The 20,870-nt window shown below is 31.2% G+C and overlaps 3 protein-coding genes across 3 annotated transcripts in view; 1 reads left to right on the top strand and 2 right to left on the bottom strand.

The window, feature by feature from the left end:
* Window positions 1-883: 883 nt before the first annotated feature.
* Window positions 884-5,636, bottom strand: HELRODRAFT_190831 (hypothetical protein). Its single transcript, XM_009015521.1, has 9 exons — window positions 5,599-5,636; window positions 4,301-5,265; window positions 3,889-3,965; window positions 3,307-3,496; window positions 2,789-2,932; window positions 2,314-2,619; window positions 1,846-2,157; window positions 1,767-1,783; window positions 884-1,734 (listed from the first exon to the last, which is right to left on the bottom strand). Exons 2-7 carry the CDS (start codon window positions 5,189-5,191, stop codon window positions 2,011-2,013), a joined length of 1,755 nt encoding a protein of 584 aa, XP_009013769.1. The 5' UTR covers window positions 5,192-5,265; window positions 5,599-5,636; the 3' UTR covers window positions 884-1,734; window positions 1,767-1,783; window positions 1,846-2,010.
* Window positions 5,594-6,727, bottom strand: HELRODRAFT_169697 (hypothetical protein; the record flags this gene model as incomplete). Its single annotated transcript, XM_009015520.1, has 2 exons — window positions 5,594-6,206; window positions 6,582-6,727. 2 exons carry the CDS (start codon window positions 6,725-6,727, stop codon window positions 5,594-5,596), a joined length of 759 nt encoding a protein of 252 aa, XP_009013768.1.
* A 5,793-nt stretch (window positions 6,728-12,520) lies between these two features.
* HELRODRAFT_98141 (hypothetical protein) overlaps window positions 12,521-20,870 on the top strand; it is a gene marked incomplete at its 5' end in the record, with an annotated part of 12,237 nt that continues 3,887 nt past the window's right edge. The window contains 6 exons of the mRNA XM_009015519.1: window positions 12,521-12,646; window positions 16,345-16,392; window positions 16,707-16,829; window positions 18,580-18,663; window positions 19,472-19,595; window positions 20,264-20,418. Coding sequence (XP_009013767.1) covers window positions 12,521-12,646; window positions 16,345-16,392; window positions 16,707-16,829; window positions 18,580-18,663; window positions 19,472-19,595; window positions 20,264-20,418 — 660 coding nt within the window. The remainder of the gene's footprint in view (window positions 12,647-16,344; window positions 16,393-16,706; window positions 16,830-18,579; window positions 18,664-19,471; window positions 19,596-20,263; window positions 20,419-20,870) is intronic.

Genomic DNA, 20,870 nt, shown 5'->3' with positions numbered 1-20,870 from the left:
TACTATTTAGCTCATGATCGGATTATACAAATGACCATTTAGCTGTACACATGATGAAAAAAAATAACGAAAAAAAAAAGTATACAAACGAACAAACATTTAGAAACAAGACAACAACAAAAAATTTTGGACGCTGACTACAATGTAAAAACAATGTAATAAATAAATAAATAAATAGTTTGATTTCTCTTCCTTTCACATCTGTAGGATTGATCAGTGAGGACGTGATGAAGTGAGAGTTGGCCGATTAAAAAAATTTTGAAATTTAGATGGGCAAGTTTGAAAAAAATATCTATTTTTGCGCGTGTAGAAAGAGAGGAGAAAAAAGAGAAGAGAGAAAAGGGAAGTAAAAAGAATTATAATAAAGAACAAACGTTAAATATACGCAGCCTAAAACCTTTCAGCAATTTCAAAGCGATGCCATCGAAAATAATGACAACATTCTACATGAAAATGTAGTTAGGAAAGGCAGATATTTACGAAAATGAAGAGCTAAACCCAAGAAACGGAATAATATCGGTATTAAAAATTAAATCAAGTAATTAATTATAATTATTAAGTGAAAGTGGAATAATTAGGATAATAACAATCATCAAAGACGGGACACTGATAATAAAAATAGTGAAAACAAGACTAACTCATCAATGCTATCTTTCCATAACATACATAAAATGGAAAAACTTATCATCACCATCTTCATCATCCTTTACGCCAACATTACAATAATAAAGAAAGAAAGCAACTAAAATAAATAAATATAGTAGGCGTACACTTGTATGCATACTAATTATTACAATGGTATATACAAATACAAGCAAGTGTACACGCACGGATACGGTTATTATATGTGTGGATGATGAACAAATAACGAAACAATTTATGTATAAATGTTTAGTTTAGCATGATTGGAATACATGGAGCCAGTCAGTAATAAAGTAACCAACTATATAGTAATTAGTTAATCAATCAATTAACCAATTAGTAAGTCTTTTATAAAAATAGTTGTCTAAATATATAACAACTTTAGTATAATGTTTTCAACGGTTTCAATATCGTGCAGTTGCACACGTTCATAACAAGCATGCTTTAATGCAGACACATACATACACACGCATTTATTTAGCGCCAGTAAAATACTATCTCGAAGACGCTATGATAAAATATGAACAGAAATATCATTCAAGTCAGTTAAAACACGACAACTGTTAAAATAAGATAGACAATAAAAGCATAATTAATGCTCATCTAAATTAACATTCTTGACGGTACTGCTGCTGAGGCTGTTGCACGACCAGTCTTCAACTGACTATGTAGGTTATTCTATGGCTATGTAGGTACCCTCCTTAGTGATCGCACCTGAAAATTTTGAACCGTCAGCCTTGTCACCATCGTTACCTTGTTTGAACGTAGGACATACACGAACCAACTCAAAGTGATCAACTTCATATAGACATATCCAATGGGCCAAGTTAGCTTAAAGGAACTTATACGTGTCGTTCTTACGTACGTCTCACGTACAAAAATATCAGCCGAGTCACAATTAAAACTCGGCAACTGTTAAAATGAGAGAAGAAAGCGAAAATAAAGCTCATCTAAATAAACCCATTGAATGATAAGTATATGACTTTTTAACAGTACACAATGACCCTTCAGCACTATATGTTAATTACTATACAACGCGCTTTTAGTAACGCAATGGCATGTATATATATATATATATATATATATATATATATATATATATATATATATATATCTTTATATATGTACACATCATACGTACATACAACAACAACAACACACACGTTTAGACGGCATTTTCCCCGAGATCGGGGGTTGCCGTACATACATAAATGTCTATTTAATTTTTTGATAGATTAGCGTTATATTAAATTATTATTAGTTAAGAAGCATTTATAAAAATATAAGATGAAGATGAATGTAAATGAATTGCAATTGAAGTGTGTGTGTGTGTGAGAGAGAGAGAGAGAGAGAGAGAGATGGATAGATTTAGATTCTATAAATTGATGCTACTGTTGAAGATGATGTCGTCGTCGTTGATGTTGTTGCTGGTTTCTGGGGTAATAAATCTTTTGCTTGTTTCAGTAAAAATTGTTTGTGGGTGGTGTCACAGCACACTACCTTCATGAAGGCCTTCTGTGGAGGTCAAATGATTAGTGGGCCAACAAGTTTTAACAATTAATACAGATCAATAATTAAGCCGAGAACATGTCTATCTTTAACTAATTTAAAAAAAATTTCAATCTCAAGTGTTAAAAAATTGAACAAGGATAAACAAATCCATTGACTAACAGATATACAATCCATATTAGCAGAACTTTGTTTGTTTCTCGTTAATGTTGGGGCGGTCGGTAATGCATCATTGACGGTGACGCTGACGTCTTCAACAGCCTCAATGTGTTCCGCTACTTCAAAATCATCGTTCTCAATATTTTCGATGTCAACCAGTTGTTGAGAGGCCGATGCGATGTTGTTGCTGCTGTGCTTCGTTGTGGAGTTGTTGTTCATTCTCACGCCGTTCATCTCAGTGAATAGGTTCATCCTGATGGTGGAGTTGCCTGCCGTGAATACGTCATCTTCTTCATACAACGCCTTGCTCTGCAGTGTTTGACGTTACTAATGGTTTAGATATATTAAAGAGGTGAAATGAAAAATATTAATTTAAAAAAGTTGAAATTAATTTAGTAGCATAATATTTATTAACTAACAATTGGTGAAAAATATAGAAAAATATGCAAAAAAGTGAATAAAAATAACGAAAACAGACCGGCGTTTCGAAGAAGACCAGCGAATTAGGAACGACTAAATGGTCATTGGTCAGAGATTTCGGAACTGCACCAATAGGGGGTGGAGCAAACGGAGGAGGAGGAGTTACAGAGGGAGGGGGAGGAGCCTGAGGAGTTTTTCCATCCTTGACAAAATATTTTTTCAGTTAAAAAAATTTTGCTGCATATAATGTTTTCATCATATTATATTCACCATAGTTCTAATAAAACATGCATCATATATTATGCTGAAACAGAGCAAAATGAAGAAAAATGAACAAAACACACGCTGAAGCTGAGCTATGCTAAAGACAACAAGTGTCAAGACATAACGAACAATCCTCGTTTAAAGTCTCTATCCTTTATGGGTTAGTCTTAAGAGTCACGAAATAAAAACACCCACTAGTTATCTAAAATGTACATTCGAACGTTTGGCATTTAACTAACACTTTGAAAACTCAATAGCAACAAAAAAAACAGAATAAAATTGCCAAAAAAACGACAACAAATCCCGATTTACCAGAGTGCCAAAATCTTCATTTTCTTCATCTTCCTCTTTTATTTGCCCGCCTCCTCCTCCTCCCCCATCATAGACAACGATCCCTCGACTGCTACCGACACGAACCTGGACATCATCGTCGTCTTTGGGACCATCGCCGAGGAAAATTTGCTTCTTACAAGGAGGGCATGCCAGGTTGCTTCCCACGTGCCTAGAACAATTTAGAAAATAATTCTACTGCTATTCCAGTTATTTGCGACGTCAAAAAAGTATTTTTCGGTCGTTAAATCAGAAAAACATTCTCCTTCTTTTTTCATATTCGATCATGCGTTTGTTATCATTAAGAACTTCAAAAAACGGATACGATCGTAAATTAACGTGTAACGATTGAAGCAAGGCAATATTTATCACGAGAAATCAAATAAATCTGATTAAACTCAAAGACTGACAACTGTCGAATGTGTTGAATTTTTAAAAGGATGAGTTTGTTTGCTGTAAAACGCGTTTTGACGCCAATCATTAACGCTAAATAATGCATTTATTGTGTAAATAATGAAGGTATGAAATGAAGCGTAGAAGCCTGGATGGGTGGTGGAGACTAACACGACAGGTGGAGCTGACGTCTTCCTGTTCCTCACTCTCTTTGAAATCGGTGTCGATGATAGTGGATTGTTGAAGAACTTTGCAAATAATAATAATAATAACAATAATAATATAATAATAATAATAAAAAATTATGATAAAATAGGAATATAAATGTAATGGAAAAGAAGTTGATAGCAATGAGCAACAACAAAGCAAAAAATTCTATGAGCAAGATTCATATTTCAAAAAAAAAGAAGAACAAGAGATACAAAAACACAAATATATAAATATATGTTTATAAGCATACGCTTTTTAACCAACAAACACATGCACATGGAAGCTTTTTCTCTCTCTCTTTCTTTTCTCTCTCTCTCCCTCTCTCTCTCTCTCTTCTCTTACACACCACATACACACACACACACACACACACCTTAGAAGGAGTGAACTGTCTGAAATTAACAGAAGACATGGATAAATGCCCCTGTGACTTCCTGGAAAAAAGTAAATTCTGTTTTTTCTTCAAGATGCTAGGTGTGGCTTTAAATCTTTTCTCAAAATCGTTGGGGAGTGTCAATCTTCTGGCCTTCAACGGCGGTGAAGTTGGTATCAAATGTGGATTAAACAGCGAAGCAGATCTGTTTAACGATTTAATTGATGGTTTGTTTTCTTTGCCATTGTTTGGTTCTTTGGTTGTAGTAGGATTAGTGTTAATATTCGATGTTGATGTTGTCGTCGTCGTAGATTCCAACTTTATTATTTTTTGTTTATGCTCTAGTGATTCATTCAATTTTTCAGCGAGGTTCTGCTTGTTTTGATCTTTCTCTTGGTCCTTTTCGCTTTTAATCTTCTTTGTGTTGAAGAGGTCTTTGTTGACAGAAGCAAGGGCTTTTGATAGTTTATCATCATGAACCTCACTGTATGATGTGTGTGGTCTGTTCAGTTGGCAGCTGAATTTTTTCATCTGTGTGTAGATGTTGTTGCAGCTGGTGCTACTGCTTGTAGGAGTTGTCTTCATTATTTTAATTCCTTTCTGGTTACCTGAATTGTTGTTGTTGCGTAAAGTTGAAACATTGTTGCTGCTGTAACCACTGTTGTTAAAACTGTTTCCACTGCTATTGCTGCTGCTGCAACCACCACCGCCACCAGCGCCGCCACCACAACCACTACTACTACTCGAATTGAAACTTCTCCGACTGCAACTGTTACCACTGATGTTATCATTTCTAGTGCTATAAAGACTATTGCTATCATCAACGTTGTATTTCATCTCGTTGGTTGTTGCAGTTGACGACGACGATGGGGTACTGGACAGTTGGCACATTTTAAAAACTGGCGAGCCGTGCTTCAGCTTTAATGAACTCAGTGCCCCGAGCTTCTTGCCATTCAGTATGAATTCTTGAAAGAACAAATTAGTATAGTAGTAAAGCTGCTACAAAATTAATGAAAATATTTCTGACAGTTAGCAAATTATCTCTTGAGTGAATATGAAATCATTAATAAAAACGCTATCTTTATATATATATATATATATATATATATATATATATATATTATATACATACATATAGAGAGGAAGGAAAGACTGAAAATAAGAAACAAAGAGAGAAACAGAAAAAGAAACAGAAAGAGAGAAAGAGAAAGAAAGAGAGAGACAGACGCAGACAGAGAGAGACATTACTAGATAACTCCAAAATAAAAATAACTTTATAAAATTGCTGCATTTTTAACCTCTTCTTAATGGCAAACTTCTGCACTCCCCACCACTGTCCAACGACAGTTTATCTTGAACAAAAATACTACTCCTACCGATACCACTACTATTATTGTTGTTGTTGTTACTACTACTACTAGTACTACTACTCACACCTTCCTTAACTGTTATGTTCATATTAGCGTACATATTACCACTTAGATCATAATTAACATTACAATATTTATTATTATAACTATAATTATTATTATTATAACTATTATTATTATGGATATTATTATAAGTCGTAGCAATGCTAGCGGCAGTATAGTCTTTGGTGTTTGATTCCCTGGAGAACTTTTTATTACCATCCAAATTATGATTAGCATTATTATCACCTGTATTACCAAAGTTATAACTAAATTTGCTATTATTGTTATTATTATTGTTGTTGTTACTACTAAGTAAGTCAGAGCTATCTATATTTAGGATATACTCATCAGTTTCACCAATATTAATAAAGTTATTGATGTCGCTGTTGTTAATGTTTGCGTTGTTGTTGTCATTGTTGAACGAGATATTGTCCATATTGTCGTAGTCGGTTAGTATATCGTCGAAGGAGTCCAGGGCTATTGAGCTGTTTGGCCTGTGTTTTTGAATAAATTAATAAATTATATAATTTTAATAATTTGATAAATTAACGTTATGTTATTCTCTTATATTTATTTCTATATTTTTTATTATATTTTTTTTCCATTTATATGTTTTTTATTTGTATATACTATTTGATGTTGATTTAATGAGTAAATTAATTTATTATGTTAAATAGCTAGTACTACTAATCTGTGTTTTTGTAATTAACAGCATCCTTAACTTAATTTTTTCCAAATAAAATTTTATATCCATAATTATCGCTTATTTATTATGGGAATTATAACCTCTTTGAGCAAAGAAATAGCAATAAATGGTGTAAAATCTTGAAAATAAATGCAAAAATAACCAAAAAATAATTACAAAAAACCCAAAAACGTACGAAAACGAAAAATCAGCAAGAAAATCGTAGTCGTCCTTCTCCTGATTGGTCGTGTCAGCACCAATCAGTGACGGGGTATCCTCTGAGGAGGTCAGTGATTGGTTGATGGTGTTATCAGCGCCAGAGCTGTCCATGGCGTCGGAGATGATGAAACTGTCCGCAGCTGACTCTAAATCCGAATTCTTATTGAAGCAAATCAATTTAGGTGTTAAAAATTGGTTAGAATGAAAATATTAAATGTCCATTTATGGCTACTTTTACACTTCAAAACATTCACCACTTTACCATTTAACATTTCTCTAAAAAAATTTCTAATTAATATCAACTAATTATTTATAATTAAGATAATTAAATAATTAACTAATTATAGAAATCATTTCTAATAAAATACAGATTTAATACAATATATGGTACGATACAAAAGATACCTTGAGTCAATACAATATTAAATACAATACAAAGACATATTTACAAAAAGATACAATATGAAATACAACATTATACAATACTGTACAATAGACAATATTGTACAATAATTGCATATAATAGAAAAATACCAAACAATACAACATACAATACAACACAACATAAAACACAACATACTATACAACACACAAATATAATATACAATGTAACACATTTACTTGAAAGAAATATTCCTGATTGCAAACATTTTGTATTTGAACATTGATCATAATTAGTTTTAAAATAACCTTATTACAATTTTACCATAACTATTAATATAAAATAATTATAAAACAATTTTATATTTTAAAATATCATCAACTGTGATGACGATGATGATGATGCTGGTAGCTGTCAGATGGATGGATGGACAAAGATAGAGGAAATAAAAGAGATTCTGTTTTCTTATCCAATCACAACCACTGAAAAGACATAGTTAATTAAAAATTGAATAATACAAAAATAAATTAATTAATACTAATTTAGAAATACCTAATAAAATAAACTATAAATAAAATAACTGTACAACTAATTAAAATTGTATGTGCTGCTTAGACTAAATTAACTTTAGTTAATTAATTAACTTAATTAACTTTAGACTTAATTAACTTAGTTAATGTTTGTGAAAATCAATTAATAAAATTCCTAATACAAACTTAATTAACTAACAATTATCAGTTAATAAAACGAAAAATAATATACTAAATGTTATTTGGTAAACATTTAATTAATTATTAATTTAAATTGATTTTAGTTATTAAATAAATAACAACACAACAATTTATCAATTTGAATAGAAACCTTCAAAATTAACAACTCATCTAGCAAGCTGGAAAGTGTGTTTTGTGGTCAGCAACCTTAATTAGCAGCTTAAATTAGCAATTTAACATGTTGCTTAGCTTTTGTGAAGGCATGGTTTGGCTTTAAATTAGCTTAACACATTGGGTAATAGTAAATTAATCCGCCATTTTAATTAATTAATACACCACGCCTTACACAATGACAAGCAACTGACCAGCCAGCAACAACATGTAACATCAAAGAAGTTAATTTGCATATGAAATGAATGAAATATGTGTGATTGTAAAAGATTAAAAAGATAAGGATTATGAATGATACAATCTTTAGCTTTCATCTACCTGTGTGTGTTTGTTTGTGTGTTTTAGTTTGTTGTTATATTAATATTATGAAGTGTGAATTACATTGATGTGTCACTTTCCATTGTTTGTTTTTTTGCTCTAGCCAACTAAGCGGAAGAGTTAATGATTTAAGATTTTGGAACGTTTTTCAACAAATTTAACAAATTGAGTGATTACGGAGTAATTATTTTAACAAAATTTAGTGAATTATTCAGTGTAAAAAGCGAAATTTGACGTGAAAATTGATAAAAACCAACCAGAAGCAACTAGTAAACAAATCCAATCTGGCGCTACTTGCGCATGAAGAGACCAAATAGTTGCATGATAACATCCAGCCATCATATTTTCCGGCATATCTATTTTATTTCACCATTTCATCAAACTAAATGACATATGTTGACCGTTTAACGTTTCTAATTGCACATTTATATATTATTTTTGATGATATTTGGCAAATGGTATGCAACAAACATTTTTATGAGTACATTTCGCAAGGTTTTAACTAGGTCCGCCTGTATTTTGCATTTATTTTGTTATTTTGTGTGGATTTCTGAGGTTCTCAACGAATCTTAAATCAAATCCAGGAATTTTAACGTATTAAAATACAATTTCCTTGCTAAATTAGGATTTATATATATAAAACAACTTTAAAAAACCATTTTAACTCTTTCAAAACGTTAGAATTAACAGTTGTTCCATGTATAAATGACTATGTTGTTGGATTGGCTGACGAATGTACAGTACATTAACCTCACACACACACACATATATATATATATATATATATATATATATACATATATATATATATATATATATATATATATATATATATATATATATATACATATATATATATATACATTTCCAGATGAAACAATTCAGTATGGTCAGATTTTCAAAACTTTTTTATTATTTAAATGTGCCAAGTCAGATAAGTGGAAACAGCTGACTCACAAATTTGGCGCGCCATCTGGAGATTAAATGAATGAAATTACGTTGATTCATAAAAAATGATCTGGTGTCTAAAATTACTTTTTGCTTGATTAAAGTTTAATTTATCGTTATAAAAATAAATTTTTAATGATAAAATGTTAATAATATATGAGTAAATGTTGAATAAAATGAAATATAGATATAAATGTTTGGAACTGTTTTTTCAGTTGCATTGTAGATATCAGGTGAAAGATAATGTGATGAGGCTCAATAACAACATTGCGATAATATAAGCTGGTCGTTGTTTCGCCAATGTTTAACTTTCAATTTTTTGCGTTAAATTCTTTCAAACTGTGAATTATATTTTAATTTGATTAAATTTCTTAAATTTATTAATTATTAAATGTATATGTCATTCCCTTCATACATTTAGTTAGTTTAGTTAGTTTAGTTTAGTATAAAGCTGAAGCGAAAAGTGTTAGAACTTAGAAAGAAGAAACACCACAATTTATTTATTTAATAATTAATTTCTCGCTCAATCAACCGAAAAATTTTAAATTTAGCTTTATTTACTAATTAATTTAATTTTATAATTAACTTAGATATAAATGTCTCATATTTTTAAACAAAATCGTGTTAAATGATGATCTTTTAATTTTAATGGTCCTCAAATTCAAAAGTCAAACAATAGAATTTTATAATATATTCTTTCTTACCTCAATTTTTTTAATTTGAAAGCACTAATTTACTAATTAAAAATTAGTAGTTTAGTCAAGTGAGTTAAGTTAAAAACTTTTTCAAGATCGTTTGTAGGGCTTTGTCATAAAGCCCCCCAAAAACGTAAAAGTGTTCGGGTTCCTGAAGATTCGATTGAAGATCGGCAAGAGCAAGGTTCTTTTTCTACTGTTTCAACTTTGTGATTTTATTTTTTAAAAATGAGAAAAATGTTTTATATTAAAACACACTTCATCCGTTGTTGTATGTATCTGTCCTTTGTATCTTATGTGATTTACCTTCATTTATAAAACAAAAGAATAATATTAGCCTAGATTCCAAATATATATATATATATATATATATATATATATATATATATATATATATATTATATATATATATATACATAGTCAAATTTCAGATTAGTCAGATAATTCTTGAAAACGAATGGTAAATAAATTTTACACACACTAATCAGCATTTTTTTAAAGTTTCAACTATCATTGGCCATCAATGTTTTATGAATGTTTTATGAATAAAAAAATTAATAATATATATATATATATATATATATACATATTTATGTAATTATAATATATAGGACATATATTTGTTGATCTGAGCAAAAAAAACTGTTTAATATTTAATTAATTTGAATGGGACCCTAACTTATTTAATCTTTGAGCCTAATCACTCAATTGTACTTTTTTTCTTTCTCTCTCATTGAATTAATTTTAATTAGACAGGCCCCAGAAAGTTAGTCTCCTACTACAAGAGTGCTTATCATTAGCAGACGTTAGTTAAGTTATTGCCAGCAGTTAGGAATTAGTTTTTACTTGAGAGAAAAAAGTTGCTAAAAACGTTAATTTTAGGTGATTTTTTGCATAAAAATTTTTAAAATTTTGAAAATTGGATACACGCGTGTTGTTTAAATGTTGCTACATATGTATGATGATTTCAATTATATATAATTTGGTAAGGTATGTGTGTGTTTGTGTGTGTGTGTGTGTGTGTATGTATGTGTGTGTGTGTGCATGTGTGCGTACAATTATATATATATAGTTATTAATTTGTTTTTGTTTCCTGGCTGCTATGTATTAGATAGATATAAATGATGGAGCGTTGAAAATAAAGCAAGGTAGAAGAAGTAACTTTCAACAATAGAACAATTTATACTTTGGTGTTTTTCTTTTGGGGGATTTTTGAAATCTAAATAAACACATCATTGGGGAGTGGTATAATTTATGTATAGCCATGTACACACACACACACACGCACACACACACACACACGCACAAACAAACAAGTAAATAAATATGCATTATGTGTGCTTATATATATTTACATATAACTTTATGTATATGGGTCATAATATCAAAGAGTTATATATTCTAAATCTCATTCTATTTATGGTTTGAAAAATTCTTCTTATTAATTTAGTAATAAATTATTGTCTGGGGTCGTCATTCATATGAAGTTATTTAAGGATTGTCGGAGCTACAGTTGCTTTAATTTTAAGTTTACCATTATGCATCATCTGAATAGAAATACCCTCACGCACGCACGCACGTACATCCCCCACACACACACACGTTTTTATCCATCGTATCGTTATACTCATAGAGTATGTTTTTCATATTACCATAGTTGGTAACATCATTATCGTCGTCGTCACCATCATCATCGTTATCATTCTGTCTGCAAAGTCAGGTTCATGTTTATTGATTATATTTATCATCATTATCCGTCATTCCATCACCTGTTCTATTATCTACGTTCATTGTTTTCAACTCTTTCGTATCAACATATACCATCATCGTCATCATCGTCATTATCATCGTCGTCATCATCGTCGTATGACATCATCACATTCTGCTTACCGAGCTATCAAACTTGTATATGGAAAGTTAATTAACCTGTAAATAATTTCATTATTTCTATCGAAATTGTTTCGTATTCTTATTCTCCACCCACCTTTCCTTACAGAAAAAAAATTTAATTTTGTGAAAGTAATACCGATTAAAAAGAAAAGTGAGCATAAATAAAAATAATTTGCACTCAATTTATTCAGGAATATTTCTTAAATCTCTCAAATCTTACACTCTCTCTTTCCCCTTCTTTCCATCTCTCTCCCTCCCTCTTTCTCTCTCTCTCTCTCTCTCTCTCTCTCTCTCTCTCTCATTGTTCACCCAACGAAATATTTGCAATATATATTTGTTATAGGTGCAGGCTGTGCGTGTGTGTGCGTGAATGCCTGTTCTTCCTATGTAGACATGTAAATGATATGCTATTTATTTTTCCGTTGGACTTTAGGTGCAAGTGCACACGCACAAATACGCACACACACACACACACACGCACACACCCTTAAACACACTTTTGTTTCACGTTGGATTTACGGGGGTTATTATTTTTCTGTATTGGGTTAGGTGTGGCAGCTGTGTCAGTCAGTCTGCAGGCAGCGTCAGTTTCGCGTAGCTTAACTTTTTGACGTTAAGTTTTTAAATAAATCTCACTGAAATATATATATATATATATATATATATATATATGTATATATGTATATATGTATATATATTTATTTATTTATTAATATATTTCTATTAATATTTAATAAAATATTAAAAAACATATTACTTTTCTAATGGGCAGAGTTTGAAAGCGGGAAAGATGTCCATGACAGAGCCAATGCGAGTTAGTAGCTACACGGAGGAGAAGGTTAACAAGGTCAAGTCCTCCCTCGAAGACTACTATCATAACCTCATCAATCAGCATTCGGAAAGACTCAATCGGTTGGTTGATTGGTTGGTTGGTTGATTGGTTGGCTGGTAGGTTGGTTGGCTGGCTGGCTGGTAGGTTGTTTGGTTGGCTGGTTGATCATTAATTGCAATCAAATTTTCTCATGTTTAACATTGTTTTTATTGTTATTATTATTATTCTAGAGGTTATTATTTAGGTTGTTCGTGTTATCTTTATAATTTATAGACAGAAAAACCTGCACTGTTAGGTATTAATACATATTGTTAATGAAGACGGTATGGTACCTACATGCACATAAACAAACATTCATCTGCTTAAAACTACTTAACACTAACACATACACGCACACGCACATACACGCATATACATACACTTACACACTTACATATATACACATACATATGCACAGACACACATACATACATTTATACATACACACACGCACACATACTTGATATTATTTATGATCACAGCCAAATGTTTTTTTTTTGCATTTATAGATTCTTTCTTATTTACATAAATGCACTAACCCACAATGTTTGAGTATGCGTGTCTGGTTTGTACACATATATATACACACACACACATACAATCACACACACATTCATTCATACATAAATACATACATACATACATACATAAATACACACATATACACATATATGTGTGTATATATATATATATATATATGTGTATATATATATATATATATACGTACACACAACACACACGTGCATACATACACATACACATACGTCACATACTTACATAGAATATGTAGATGATAATGATTGCAAAGGATGTAATGCTGATAAACAATCATGTAGAAGTACATTCACCCATTAATTCACCCACTTTACTAATGTATACATTCAAACCGTTCATTTGTTCATTCGTTCATTCAATCATTCATTCATTCATTCAATCATTCATTCAATCAATCATTTATTCAATAATTCATTTTTTCATTCATTTGTTTATTCATTCACTCATTTATGCATTTACATATACAAATAATACGCTATCACACGTTAAAATTGAAATATGTTACCCTGCCAGCCAGGCCAGCAAAAACACGCACACACACACACACACACACACACCAAATAGGCAAACCCATGCATATATACATGTGTTGTATACATGCTTAGGTATGTGTGTAGGTATGTAGATAGTACACCTCGCAGAATAAACACTATATAGAAATATATTAACACATAGCATTTAGTGTATATACGACCGTTTTATTAACCTAGATACTCTTCTAAAGTTGTTTACATTTAAAAAATGCCTGATTTCATTAATTCTCCTATTGATTGTTCCTTCAATCGTCCATTCGTTCGTTCATTCATCCATTCATTCATTTATTCATTCATCCATTCATTCACTGATTTTTTCATTCATCTTATTTTACTCGTCTGCCATTTCCTTTGTTAAGATTACTTATGCTACATCCTTTTATACATTATTCATCCATCCAGCCTTTTATTTGTTCATGTTTTCGTTCGTTCATTCATTCATTCATTCATTCATTCATTTATTCATTCATTCATTCATTCATTCATTCATTCAAGTCCTTCGACATGATCTGCAATGTTGGGTTTTTAAAAATGGCCGACACTGATGTCAAATTTTTTCAGAATATTTGTTGAGTCTCTATGTTGATTGCAAGGAGCATTCATAATAATGTTGTGTCGCCAACAAAACATAATAAATAAAATAAAATAAAATAATTTCCATCATCTTTGCAGTCATATTCTTGCTCGTCATCAGCGCAACATCGTTATCATTAGCACGCTACATCACTTTTACATTTATCACCATCATTTATTATCATCATCGTCGTCACCGTTGCAAATTCTCTACTCTTACATCATCATGATCACAGCCAGTAGCCACTATCACCATGGTTGTCATCGTCGTTGTCATCATCACCATCTTAGATCATCGTCATCATCATCATCACAAGTCCATTGGTCCTGCTTGTTTCACTGGTGTTGATGACATCATCTTATGTCATCATGTTTATGTGATATAATGATCGGCATTATCATCATTAATAACGACATGCAGAGAGATTACCAAGGTCATTGCACGCACACACGCACACGCACGCACACACACACACATACACACGCATACACACACACATTTGATGATGATGAGTAATGATATTCTTTCATCTACACTCAGCATGGTCGAGATATTTATGTGTTAATTTTTCCTTTTATTTATTTATTTATCATTGTTTATTTCAATATAGTATTATTATTATAATTAGTTTCTTTTATTTGATACCCAATTTTATTTATTTATTATCAGATTGATTAGCTAATTGGATGATTGATTGATTGATTGATTGATTGATTGATTGATTGATTGATTGATTGATTGATTGATTGATTGATTGATTGATTGATTGATTGATTGATTGATTGATTGATTGATTGATTGATTGATTGATTGATTGATTGATTGATTGATTGATTGATTGATTGATTGATTGATTGATTGATTGATTGATTGATTGATTGATTGATTGATTGATTGATTGATTGATTGATTGATTGATTGATTGATTGATTGATTGATTGATTGATTGATTGATTGATTGATTGATTGATTGATTGATTGATTGATTGATTGATTGATTGATTGATTGATTGATTGATTGATTGATTGATTGATAAGATATTTATTATCAACGGCTTCAGTTATCTCTTTCTTGTGTCATAGTCCTCGACAAAATCACAACGGACATTTGAAATTTCAAATCTCATTCTACCTATACACTTGTTCGTTTTGAAATGTAGGAGCAGGCAGGAGATGATGAGGATGAGGATGTTGATAATGATACATTTAGCGCACAACATGATAATGATGACGATAACATTTGCGAAGATGATGATGATGACGTTGAAGTTGAAAAATTCGGGCGATGATTGACAATATGGTGATAATGATATTTTTATTATCACTACAACTGCAATTAACACTTGCTTTTATTATCAATACTTAATTATTACTATAATACTTTTATAATACTTATTTTATTTATTTATTTTTATTTATTTATTATTATACTACTACTATACTATATTCTACTACTATAATACTTACATAACTACTACATGCTAGTTAGTAGTATTGCATTTATTACTTCTAGTATAATTTCGTCATCAATATAATCAGCATTATTGCATAATAATCACGTTTAATAACATTGTCAGGATACACATAATACACACACGCGCGCGCGCGCACACACACATATACACTCACACACACACACACACACACACACACAAACACACATACACACACATGTTGTGTCATAGCGTTAGCTTTCGTTGAGATGACTTCTATTATAATATCATCTCAATATGACTAAAATGTTTACAATGACTCGAAGAATTAAAATGAATACTCTGGTTATGAGGTAACAGCAGTTGTTCGATGAGGCTTTGTTACTTTTTTATTACTTCTTTTTATCATTCATTCATTCCATCGTTCGTTTGTTTGTTTCTTTGTTTGTTCTTCTGCTCGTTCGTCCATTAGTTCGTTCATTCGTTCGTTCATTCGTTCGATCGTTCGTTCATTCGTTCGATCGTTCGTTAGTTTCATCTTTCTTGCGTTGGTTGGTTGTTCGTCGTTCGTTTTTTTGTTCGTTCGTTCGTTCATTCATTCATTCATTCATTCATTCATTCATTCATTCATTCACTTACTGCAGACAGAAACAGCTAGAAAATTCTATGAATAACGAAGGATTGACCGAAGAGCAAGTATTGTTCGTTTTTTATTCATTCATTTGTTCATTCAGTCTATCTATTCAACATATCCAGCTGATTTGGTTTAATAATAACAATTATGAAAGTATATTTAAAATAATTATTATTGTTATTACAACAGTAATAACAATAATTATTATAATAATAATAATAGCGTTAACACCCTACAATCCTACTGTCATATTTATTTCAATAGTGAATGAATGAATGAATGATGAATGAATGAGTGGATGAATGAATGAAAGTGTGATGCATTGGATGAATAAATGATTGACTGAATGCGCCAACGATTGATTGACTGTTTGTAGAAAAATGAGAAAAGACAGTTACATGCGGTCAGGGAAACAGAGTTCCTTCGAATGAAGAGGTCAAAGTTGAATGTCAACGACTTCGAACATCTGAAGGTCATCGGCAGAGGTGCCTTTGGCGAGGTTATTATTATTATTGTTGTTGTTGTTGTTGTTGCTACTGTGGTTCTGGTTGATTTTTATACCCATGATTTTATTAGATCATGATGATAAATGAAATTCAATCAGCCTATACTTATTTTACTCTGCTTTATTTCTCTCAGGTCAGATGAAAACTACTGATATAATCTGCTCTTATAGCCTATGTATGTATGTATGTATGTATGTATGTATGTATAAACAATATGTATGTATACATGCAATACATGTATGTATATATACAATACATGTATGTATATAAACAATACATGTATGTATATATACAATACATATATGTATATATACAATACATGTATGTATATAAACAATACATGTATGTATTTATACAATGTATACATACGTAGACGTACCTATGGGATCAGCATTTGCTTACTACTTACTATTCTTCTGTTTTCAATTTTGAATTTCTAAATGTGTGTTTAATTTTTTTACACTTTTCATTTATCTGTCTATCTCTTTCTTTCTATCTCGCTTCCTCCAGCTTTGTCTCTCTCATGTTCTTTATCCTCCTCTCTCCTACTCTTTTCTTTCTTCAAACTTTTCCTTAATAGAATTTTTGTCTGAATTCATAGTGCTTGGTTGATTGATTTTTTCAGCTGATTAATTAATTACGCTCCTTGTCTGACTGATCGATTTGTTTGAAAGCTTGCAAGTTTGATTGATTGATTGATTGATTTTACGAGATAGCAGATAGTTACTCAAATGATTGATTGATTGATTGATTAGTTTGCTAACAGATTAGTTGATCATCTGCATCCTGCATCTATTTTACCACAGCAGATTGTAAACAAAAAAATGTTTTAATTTGAGATGTAAAGAAATACCATACTCCTCAGAGGATGTGATGGAAAAAATTGATTAAAAAATAATAAAGTTAATATTATCACTTGATAAATAAACAAACAAACCCATGAGATTTCTGTACTGAAACTTCTGATTGATTGACAACTGCAATTACTGTTATGTGTCAGTCAGTGTCTGTAGTGCTCTCTCTTTCTCTTTCTCTCTATCTTTTTTTTCTCTCTTTCTCTTATCTCTTTTTTCCTATCTCTTTTATGTTTGGTTTTTACTTTTTTTTCCCTCTTTTTCTCTCTATTTTTCTTTTTCTTTCTTTCACTACATCTCCTTCCGTCTCTCTCTCTCTCTCTTTTTCTCTCTCTATTTTTAAAATTATTCAATCAGTATGTCTAAGTTTTCAACGAATAGGAGATGAGATTATAAATAAACGATGATCGTAAACAGCTAAAAATATCATGCACTTTCTACATAATTTATTGTATTTTGTATTTAACTCTTTGATAACTGCTAGTTTTAATGGTGTCTGAACTGTAAAATATGTTGTACGTACCAATTAAATAATCAATCAATCAATCAACCAATCAATCAATCAACCAATCAACCAATCAATCCACTTAATCAATCAATTAATCAATCAATCATTCAATCAACCAATAAATCAATCAATCAACCAATCAATCAATCAGTCAATCAATCAATCAATCAACCAATCAATCCACTTAATCAATCAATCAATTAATCAATCAATCAACCAATCAACCAATAAATCAATCAATCAACCAATCAATCAATCAACCAATCAATCAACCAATCAATCAATCAATCAATCAATCAATCAATCAATTAATCAATCAATCAACCAATAAATCAATCAATCAACCAATCAATCAATCAATTACACCACCCAAAAACTCAGGTGAGGCTAGTTCAGAAAAAAGACACTGGAGTTATATATGCAATGAAAATCCTTCGAAAAATTGATATGCTGGAAAAAGAACAAGTAATTAATCAATCAATCAACCAATCAATCAACCATTCGGTCAACCAATCAATCATCCAATCAATCAACCAATCGATCGATTAACCAATCAATCGATCAACCAATCAATCAACCAACCAATCAATCGATAAACCAATCAATCGATAAACCAATCAATCATCCAACCAACCAATCAAACAATCCAATCAATTTTCAAAGAAACATATTATCGATAATAATTTTTTTGGCTGAGTGCTATATATGATTTCTTCAAATTTTTACAATTTCACAGAGATATCAATAATCATCACTGTAATCATTATAATTGTAACAATAATCATCATCATTATCATAATCACCATCATCATCTTCTTCATCCTCACCATCATCATTATCATCATCATTTTCTTCATTCTCACCATCATCATCTTCACCAGCCTGTCACGACTACGAATAAATTAACTAATTATTCAAATGAGAGCATTTTTACACCTATTCCTCTTGAGTTTCAACCTAATTTAAGACAACATAAACAACATACGTACATACCGAATACACATGCACACACACGCACACACACGCTCTTATAAAATTCCTCATATGTTAATTTTAAATGATTTTATTGATTGATTTTAAATGACTTAAAAGAAATTAAGTTGGTTTATTAAACTGACTGATAAGATGAAATAGATATTGGTAAATTGTCAACATTATTAAATGGTTGTTGAATGAAAAAAACCAATGGAAGATATAAATACAGCTCGGTGTTTTTCATCTTTCAATCAAAAATTCTAAAATGTTTTTAAGTGAACACGTTCGAATTCTCCAGGTGGCACACGTGAGGGCCGAGCGCGACATCTTAGTGGAGGCGGACCACACGTGGGTGGTCAAAATGTACTACTCTTTCCAGGATCACATCAATCTTTATCTTATCATGGAATTTTTGCCCGGAGGTCTGTGCGCGTTGATGTGTGTGTGTGTACGAGTTTGTGTGTGTGTGTGAGTGTGTCTGTGTGTGTGTGTGTGTGTGTGTGTGTGTGTGTGTGTGTGTGTGGTGGATATGTGTACAAGTTCGTGTATGGATATGTGTGTACGAGTTTGTATTTGTGTGTGTGTATGTGTGTGTGTGTGTGTGTGTGTGTGTGTGTGTGTGTGTGTGTGTGTGTGAGTTCGTTTCTTTTTTTTCATTATTCTTCTGATAATGGTCTCACTTATCTCAGTTATCTTGTTAATTCATTTTGTGACCTCAATTTATTCATCCACACACTCGTTCATCCATCTATTTGTTTGTTCATTCACTGGTCTATCCATCCATTTATCCATCTATCTGTCCGTTCATCCATCCATCCATCCATATACCTATATTTTCATCTTTTTATTCATCTATATTTGTGTTTTTTCACCCACTAACTCACTCACTCATTCATGCGAACAATTATGAATTACTTAATTATGAAATTATTAAGTAATTATGAAAAAAATTTATGATATGACATGATGGAATAAAATTATATTAAACAAACACACACACACGCACGCACGCACGCACACATAAACACGCACACGCATGCACACGCACACATGAAGAATAATAATTATGAAGAGATTTAACAATACTTAGGTGACATGATGACGTTGCTGATGAAGATGGATACGCTGTCAGAAGAGCAGACGCAGTTCTATGTCGCTGAAACCGTCCTAGCCATTGATTCTATACATAAGCTGGGCTTCATACATAGAGATATCAAACCTGATAATCTGTTACTTGATGCTAAGGTCGGTTGGCTGGTTGTTCGGTTGATTGATTGGTTGTTTGGTTGGTTGGTTGGTTTGTTGTTTGGTTGGTTTGTTGGTTGACTGGTTGGTTGATTACGGTTTTTTTATTGGTTGCTGTATCGGTTGGTTCGATTTTTTTGTTTGCTTGGTTGATTGTATTTACTTTGTTTGATTGATTGGCTGGTTGATCGATGGATAGGTTGTATGGTTAGTCGGTTGGTGGATTGTTTTTATAATAACGATGCCAGATCATAGCAATGATGATGTTGCTATAGTGATGTATTGAAAAGTGAAACTGAAACTGAAATGATGATATGTGGTTGTTGATGATATCCGGTGAAAACCACATATCAAGCAAGAAGATGGTGATGGCGATATTGATCAAAATAAAAATTACACGATGACACTCATAACGATAATTGAATAATTTAAATTAAAAATCATCATAAAAA

Source organism: Helobdella robusta, assembly GCF_000326865.2.
Source record: "Helobdella robusta unplaced genomic scaffold HELROscaffold_16, whole genome shotgun sequence".
In the NCBI taxonomy this organism is placed as follows: Eukaryota; Metazoa; Annelida; class Clitellata; order Rhynchobdellida; family Glossiphoniidae; genus Helobdella; species Helobdella robusta.
The sequence above is the reverse complement of the archived record's forward strand: the minus strand, read 5'-3'. Positions and strand labels throughout refer to the sequence as shown.

Bases quoted from the DNA above. Each gene is read 5' to 3' on its own strand.
- HELRODRAFT_190831 (XM_009015521.1), bottom strand. From the start codon at position 5,191: ATGTGCCAACTGTCCAGTACCCCATCGTCGTCGTCAACTGCAACAACC. The intron at 2,933-3,306 runs GTAAATCGGGAT...TATTTTGTCAAG, and splicing joins ATGAAGATTTTGGCACTCTG to GATGGAAAAACTCCTCAGGC. The intron at 2,158-2,313 runs GTTAGTCAATGG...TGACCTCCACAG, and splicing joins CTAATATGGATTGTATATCT to AAGGCCTTCATGAAGGTAGT.